An 8,768-nucleotide genomic window follows, 5' to 3' on the forward strand; every position below is an offset into this window, starting at 1 on the left:
GCTAGCGGGGGGCTAGTGAGGTCCACAGATTGTTCGTTGGGGCAGCTAGCGGGGGATAGTGAGGTCTACGGGACGGGTTGTTACACCCTGCATCCAAGCCCCGTGATCACAGAGCTTCGTCCTGGTCATTCAACTAACTGCGGGGACAACTTTCGACTAATTGGTGCTTCAACTCTAAATCCAAGTAAGCCCATATTCGATTCTTTGTTCCATTTGCTGAAGTCATATTATAGCCAATGGTGTGATCAAGATTACATACTCTATGAAATCCATTTGAGGAGTAATTCATCATTGTTGCTATGGCTTTGCGTTAATTCCTTGAGAATTATGGTATTAGTATCTTGTTTGGCTTTGTTTTGTGAACCCTACTGCTGGAAGATTTATGGCTTATGGATCCTGATGTCAAGCTGTCCGTTCTTTGGCTTCAGCTTTGGTCTGTCCAAGGTCAGTTTGCACCCGGCAGCAAATCTAGTAAATATCTCCAAGCTTCAGAGCACATTAAACCTTGCTCGTAATATTGTCAAGCTACTACCTTTTGTAGACCTTCTCAAACCGGTGAGAAGTGCAGCTATGACCTATTTACTAATGCCAACTTGTCTCATGACAGTGGCTATTTCCTTATCCATTGATTTGTTTATGGAAGAGCCTGTCGACAATCTTGACCTCACATGTACCAAGATTCTTCAAGAATTTGGCTCAAAACTCTCAAGAACTCATTGCCGATTAATCCTATCTTTATTTTGTACTCTTGTTGTTTTAGCATTGGAGAATGCCCTTTTATCTTGTAATTTAAGCAATGTTTGTTTAAACCTTCGCTCTTTTGAGTAATGAAATACATGTGTTTTGACAAAAAAAACTATATATTAGCTATATTTATACATATTTTTGGCGTTATAAGTTTTATAATCAAAATCTATTCGTAATAAGTCAAAAATTAATCATTATTTTTCATATAATATCTTTAGGAGTCATTTGTTTTTCAATGTGGAATTTTCAACGCAAGGTGATTCTTCTAAATATATTCTCGATAGAAGTATAAAATTAATTTTGGTTCAGTCGGTAAGATCAGTTTCAGGCCATGAAGATTTCACGTCTAACCGATTGGACTAGTTTTTTTTTTTTTACAATCTACCGATTGGACTAGTTTTGGGTTAGCATATGTCGGCCTATAACACCATCTTAGAACGAATAGATTAAAAATGAATAGATTAAATGTTCATATCTAGAGATAAAACTTTAGGATTTTTGTCTCAACCAATATTAGATTCCTGAAACACTTAATTTTTGAATTCATGTTCTCTTCTTTAATTTTTTGAATATTTTCGTTTATTTCAGATTCTGATTCATTAGCCCGTCGAGGATTAAAAAGAATAATTACTAGCTCTTATAACCTGACGTAATTTGATTTGTGAAATAAATTTTATCACAGTCTGGATTTAAATTACTTCCTTCTTTGTTCTTTCTTTCTGATCTTAGAATTTTTTTTTTCTTAGTTTTTAAATTATTTTCTTTCACTTTTGAATTCTGACCTGTTGAGAACTAAAGAATCATTTTCTTTCATTTTAAATTTCCGACCAGACGAGAATTCGAAAAAACACGATACAAGAAAAGAGCCTATTTCGAAAATCAAATCAATCCTATGAGAACTAGCTACAACATCACTTTCTTTCATTGTATATGTGAACTTCATTAAGTTGTGGCGAGTTTCGATTATGATCTGTGAATGAATATTATGAAGTGCGGTTCTTGTTTTTTGTGGTAACAAATACTATCATATGAAAACATAAGCATCATAATGATCGTTTATGTGAATCAAATCTTTGCACATCCCATTAATATCGGGTCAACTTTCAAAAAGAAAAATATTCAACTTCGTTTTCACTTGATTATTCTATTTGATGATTGATTATATGACATCATTACAGAAAGATTTACTACACGTTTACTTATTTTCTATTAACCGAAAGATTTCAGATGGAAACATAACTCAATCTCCTCCTGGTGACATAAAAATTGTTAAGTTCAGTAAAATTTAACTTCGCCTTAATCAACAAGAAGATGATCACCAAAATATTATTACTAGCATGTCAACTTTAAACTTATTGAACAATATCAACTTCTTTCATTTTTCACGTAATACTATCTAGTTAATCAAAAAGAACTCATTATCAAAAATAAGATAATAAGAATATAATCAACCAATCAATTTTATAAAGAATTATATGGCATGATGATTATCATATTGTTACTAGCCTGTTGAAGGGAATAACTAAAATTCTCGATCTCTCCAGCAGCTACTACCCGTGAACCAAATTTTGGCATGTTCGACCATATTTAATAATCGAAGATGATAAAATACACCAAACTTGTTATTTATTCAGCATAGGGATAAAAGTAGTATCCCACGTACATCTCATTCAATATAGAAACATATTATTCGAAAGAGATATAACAACGATGATTGTGTTGTTATAACACCTTAATATTGAATCTATTTGGACATGGCTTTCCTTTCAAATTTGCAAAGTTGCAATTGGCCGTATAGTATCCAGAAATTTTAATGTTAGATGAACTTCAAATTTTTGTTAAACCATATAATAAATTGGGACAAGTTTAACACTGAAATTATAGGATTGGGATATTTCTTTTAAACCATATAATAAATTGGGACAAGTCTAACACTGAAATTATAGGATTGGGATATTTCTTTTAAACCATATAATAAATTGGGACAAGTCTAACACTGAAATTATAGGATTGAGATATTTCTTTTAAACCAAAAAAAAAATATCCAAACTAGTCCATCTGTCCATCCTGTAACCTATATTATAAGGAATGATTTGATAAGTCCAACCATTTGAGATTACTAAAACAATTATCACATGAAAATGAACGTCATAAACTTTGTCTTCGAGTGAGATTATGTGTAGCGACTAAATGATGGTTCAGAAATAATGGTTATATATCTGGTCCGTGACAAAGGGATTTGTTGAAGGACAAGATATGTTCACATGGACAAGCGTGAAGGAAGAAAGAATAATCATTCCATTTTAGTCTTTAGATGTGCTTACTTGAGTATATTGGCCGATTGAGGGTGCCAAAAGCTCACACAAATAGGTGTCTAAATTTAATTTACGACTTTATTAATACTAAAAACGAACGTTTAATATGTTCAATTTTTCTTGTTATGAAAAAGAAAACTAGATACATTTTTTTATAACTTGGTGCTATACTAATAGCTCTGAATAATTGTTCTTTACAAACATAATATATAAGATAGGTAAAAAGGGATGTATGGAAGTTTGGCACTTAACGTCTTGGTTAGTGGAAGTTCCCTTGGACCAACGGTCGATTAACGCTTTTGCATCAAGAATTATTGGGTTTGACACCCATAGAATGCGATATATTAATTAGTCTATTGATTTAAGAGACAAGTTTACATGAAATCTCCAATGATGCACAATTAGAGCCGCCGTGATTCTACGCATAGAGGAGAAAAAAGAATCGTATATCAAAGAAATAAGTGTAATATGTGGTGAATCTAATAGGGTAAGAGAGAATTATTAGTAGTAAGATCGTCTATGTAACAATTCTCATAATTTAATTTGCGTTACATAATAAATTAAACCGATTAAAAAACTTCCTCGTTAAAAAAAGAAGAAGAACCAAGTCGTCATGGTCCAATGGAAGAGTCTTGGCTTCGATTGGCCTTGGCCACCTAGCCGTGGTTTAAATTTGGAATATTTCTAAATGTGTATCAGAATGCAATATTTTGTACGATTAGTCTTTGGGCCTAAAAAGTTTTTAGGATGACCAAAGTCATATATATATTGGCCACCTAGTCTTAGTTTAAATTTGGAATATTTTTGAATGTATATCAGAATGCAATATTTTATAGGATTACTCTTTGGGCCTAAGAAGTTTTTAGGATGTCCAGGGTCGTATATATATATATATATATATATATATATATATATATAGTACTACTAATATTAATAATAATAATAATAATAGAAATGTGTATGTATTCTAACTAGGACTCAGACCCCCCCACGATGTCGCGGGGAAAATATTTGAGAAAAGGTAAGATTAAATTTCAAATTTAAAATTAGACATTATGAAATTATTTGAATGTAATAGAATAGTTTGAATACATAAACTGGTACTAAAAACACAACCATCAAAATGAAAACTTATAACAAAAAATCTTATGTAGAATAGACGCAACTTTATAAAACATATTGTTTAAAGTATTATAAATATAAGATATTTTTATGAAGAATTATGGTAAATTGCTACAATTGAAAAATCATTATGACAAAGTGATCCTAACTGATAATATTAAACTAATGGTTGTAATGAGTGAACGTAATTTTCTATTAAATAAGTATAACTAAAAATATATTTAATAATGAGTGAAACTGTATCAACGAAAAATTAAAATTAAAATACACACCTCTTAAAAGCAAAATAAAATTAATTTTAAATATTAAAATAGTTTTTAACGAAAAGTTATGATATTAAGTTTTATTAAGTTTATATATTACTATAATCATTTCTAAAATTTTAGTTAGATTATAGAATAACTTTGAATATCAGATATTAATATTCAATTATTTAGATTCAACATAAAAATGAAAAATTTGTTTCAATGAACTTGTTAGTTAGTGATGAAGAGACAAATATAAAGAGAGTTCAAAAATCATGACTATTTAAATAGACACACCTATTAGAACGAAAAGTTATGATGAAAAAATATAAATAAAATATAGTGAAAAGACACAACTCTACAATGAACAGATACAACCGTTTCAATTAAAAAAAAACAAATAAAAACAATTTTTTTACGAAAAGGTACTACGAAAAATCACAACTGTATGTCTGCACTTGATTATACCTACAAACTCATATAAATTGCTTTTAAATAGAAAGACATCTTTATTACCTTATTTAAAAGTCAAATCCAAAAACTCATTTTATAATCCATCTAACTCTTGGAAAAAAACTCTAGGTATTTTCATTAAATTTTTATATATAAAATTAACTAAAAGTTGTAAATTAGATTCATTATTCTAAAAATATTTTGTTATATCAAGAATTAGAGGAATTTCTTTACTTTTAAAAGAATGAATGCTAGAGAATAATTTAGAGAGCTGTAAAAACCGTTGAGATTGAAATTTTATATTATTTTGTGTAATGGCAAAAAAATGAAAATAGTTCAAACAGACAAATATCTATAGATTTCAAAAGATACGAATATTCGCATAGTCACAACTCTACAGAGAACAGTTGCAACTTTATAAAAAGAACCGTTACAATGAACAATCACAATTTTTTTTTAAAACATACGATTTAAATTTTCTACAGATTTGTTTAGAAAATTATCCAAAAGGTACGATTGAAAAAACACAATTTGTGTTGGCATTTATTCGTATTGCTAATATATATAGGTATTTTCATTAAATTTTTATATATAAAATTAACTAAAAGTTGTAAATTAGATTCATCATTCCAAAAATATTTTGTCAAATCAAGAATTGAAAGAATTTCTTTACTTTTAAAAGAAAGAATGGTAGGAAATAATTTAGAGAGCTGTAAAAACGGTTAAGATTAAAATTTTATATTATTTTGTGTCATGGCAAAAAAATGAAAATAGTTCAAACAGACAAATATATATAGATTTCAAAAGATACGGATATTCGAATAGACACAACTCTACAATGAACAGTTGCAACTTTACAAAAAAAACTGTTACAATGAACAATCACAACTTTTTGTAAAACACATAATTTATTTTTTTTACAGATTTTTTTGGAAAATTACTCAAAAGGTACGATTGAAAAAACACAACCTTTGGTGGCATTTATTCGGATTACTCAAAAGGTATAGATTAGAAAAATGCACATGTTTTGAAATAGTAAACAACCACATGTAATATGTATAAGGTAGTTCAAGGCTTCAAGCAAGATGATAAGTTTGGGATTTGATTATGCTTGAAAAGAATAAAGTTTTTTCAACAAGTCGTATAATTTCGGTATCAAAGAGGGTACGCATATTCGAATATATTAAATTACAAGGGTGATACCCAGTTTATGAGACTTTGCACAATTAATTTCAAAAATAAAATTAATATATTTATTTATACTTTGTTAATTAAAATTAGAACCATGCATACCCATAGAGATTACCAGCAAATTTGAACAATGATGACAATTAAGTGTTCTTTAATAATCAGATCATACCTATAAAATAGATAGTCATTTATTTCCTAATAAAGACAAATTAGAAATTAAACCTTCAAATTTCTTTTCTAAAGAAAAAGGCAAAATTAGCCTATAAATACCAACTAAACACTTACATCTTTCTCCACCAATCTCGAAGAAACTTAAACGCACTACTACTTCTTGAGCCTTTTTAACTCCACAAACAAATGGCTCCAAGAACCTCCCTTGCACTCTTCCTTTCTCTCAACCTCCTCTTTTTCACTTACACCTCTGCGACATGTTCCAAGTGCCTCCCCACCCCGACTACGCCAACCACCCCGACTACGCCAACCACCCCTACTACGCCAACCACCCCGACTACGCCAACCACCCCGACTACGCCAACCACCCCAACTACGCCAACCACCCCAAGCACAGGGGCTTGTCCAAGAGATTCCCTACAGCTCGGTGTTTGCGCCAATGTGCTCAAGCTAGTGGACCTAACATTGGGAAACCCACCTGTAAAGCCATGCTGCTCTCTCATCCAAGGCTTGGTTGACCTTGAGGCTGCAGTCTGCCTCTGCACTTTGCTCAAGGTTAACATTCTTGGAATCAACCTTAACCTTCCCATCGATCTCAGTGTACTCCTCAATGTTTGCGGTAGAAAAGCTCCAACAAATTTCAAGTGCGCGTAAGTTTAGATACTTATAACGTACCTATAAAATAAAGGAATCATACACTATGAATTGTGGAACCTATTGTCGTATCTTTTTGTGTTATTTTACGGTGTTTTTTGTTTTTTTTTTAAATCTTTCTGTATTGTTTAAATGAACGTACGTTCTCATGAAATAATGGATAACGAGTTTACGTGTTTGTAATCGGAAAGTTTCTACTCCTTTTCTTCACTGTTCCTATATCTCTTCTTTATAACCGTGTCTTTCGATTATTCGAATATGATTAATAATTTAATTGTAAAATAACAAAATAAAAATCTCTATTGGAAACTAATGTAAGGAGGAGTCAAGTTGGGTGTATTAGGGTTATATGATGGGCTTAGTATGTCGGACCTTTAGCGTGTGTTATTTACGTCAATGATAGTTTGTGTAAACCCTAAATAAACATGTATAAATAAAATTTTCACCTAAATCAATAAGATCAAGTAAGTTCAATACCTAATTCTAGGAAGAAAAATGGCTCTTTAGAAACTCTCTTGCCATTTACCTTGCCTTCAACATCCTCTTCTTTTCCCTAACCAAAGCCGCCCCCTCCCATTGTCCACCATCGTCTTCTTACAAACCAAATAGCCAATCTCAAGCGCTTCCGCCATCGAGACATGCCCAAAAGATTCTTTGGAGGCTTACAGTTTACGTTAACGCACTTAACTTGTTGAATGTGACATTATGTGCTCCTCCGCTTACGCCGTGTTGCAGCCTAATTGACTGGTTGACCCAGAAGTTGACGGTGTGGTTGACATTTGGATTGATTAATTTCTTCATCAAAAAGCTATGCATGGTACACTGTTTTTAGCAACTAGCAACAGGGGTTATAGAATAGTGAAAAAGGTTATAGAATATTGAAAAAGGTTATAGACTATATTATAGAATAAGCTACGAACTCTGAACTCCAAAACTTGGTTAATAGAAGAAATTGTTTACAAAAATCAAACGTCAGGCCTCACAATAAGATCGACGGACTAAACCCAAGAGTAAGTTTAGTTTAGAAAATTGATGTTTTATATGTGAACTATGTATATCTGTTTATCTCGACTGCATTTTGTTATAACATAAATTTTGTTATAGTTCGGTAGAATCCATTTTAAGTTGTGAAAAAAATTCACACTTAATCAATCAATACTACTTAATAGTGAGTAAATTGAATGTTTATGTCCTTATACATTACAATGGGGAATATTCAAACTAATATTTGAAGTGATTTGTAAAAGATTTACAAGTCATATGTTATTCAATCAAATTAAAAACTCTTGTCAAATTCTATGTTATTGAACTAATGATTTAAAAATTTACCTAAAGTTCATTTTTATTAAAAACAGTTTGTGGATGTGATTTGGAAGAATTTTCTTAGATAAAAATACATAAATCAAAATCTCATGATTTTAGGTGAGATTTGAAAAGATTTTATAATAAATCATATCAATTTCTGTAAAATTATCAAAATCATATAAAAATTCATAAAAACTCAAATCACTTAAAATACTAATTTGAATACACTCCCCTAGGTGTCCTCTCAACCAAAACAAGAATTAGTAAAACGTCCATTTTTGTTTCTTAATTTATCTTTGATTTAACTTTTCTTTCAAGAGTATTGAATCTTTTTCTTAATATTCAATCTTTGACTGGATTAATTTGCTGATTTTTGCTTTGTATATTATTCATTTTGTAATTTTGACCCGGTGTAAAATTATTTTCTTTCTTTTTAAAAATTCTGACCCAACGAGAATCGAAAAGGCACCAATATATTTGTATATTTTGAACACAAGTATAGCGACTTTGGGTTATGATTTGTTAACGAATATTTTGAAGTGTTAACCAAATATATGGATCAAAT

The 8,768-nt window shown here is 30.5% G+C and overlaps 1 protein-coding gene across 1 annotated transcript; it reads left to right on the forward strand.

Annotated features, from left to right (window-relative positions):
• The first annotated feature begins 6,351 nt into the window (after positions 1–6,351).
• LOC104737269 (putative lipid-binding protein AIR1) lies at positions 6,352–7,081 on the forward strand. The gene has a single exon (XM_010457403.2). The coding sequence runs from the start codon at positions 6,431–6,433 to the stop codon at positions 6,896–6,898; it is 468 nt and encodes a 155-aa protein (XP_010455705.2). The 5' UTR covers positions 6,352–6,430; the 3' UTR covers positions 6,899–7,081.
• The last annotated feature ends 1,687 nt before the right edge of the window (positions 7,082–8,768 follow it).

Source organism: Camelina sativa, chromosome 13 (assembly GCF_030686135.1).
Source record: "Camelina sativa cultivar CO46 ecotype springtype chromosome 13, ASM3068613v1".
NCBI classification, from domain to species: Eukaryota; Viridiplantae; Streptophyta; class Magnoliopsida; order Brassicales; family Brassicaceae; genus Camelina; species Camelina sativa.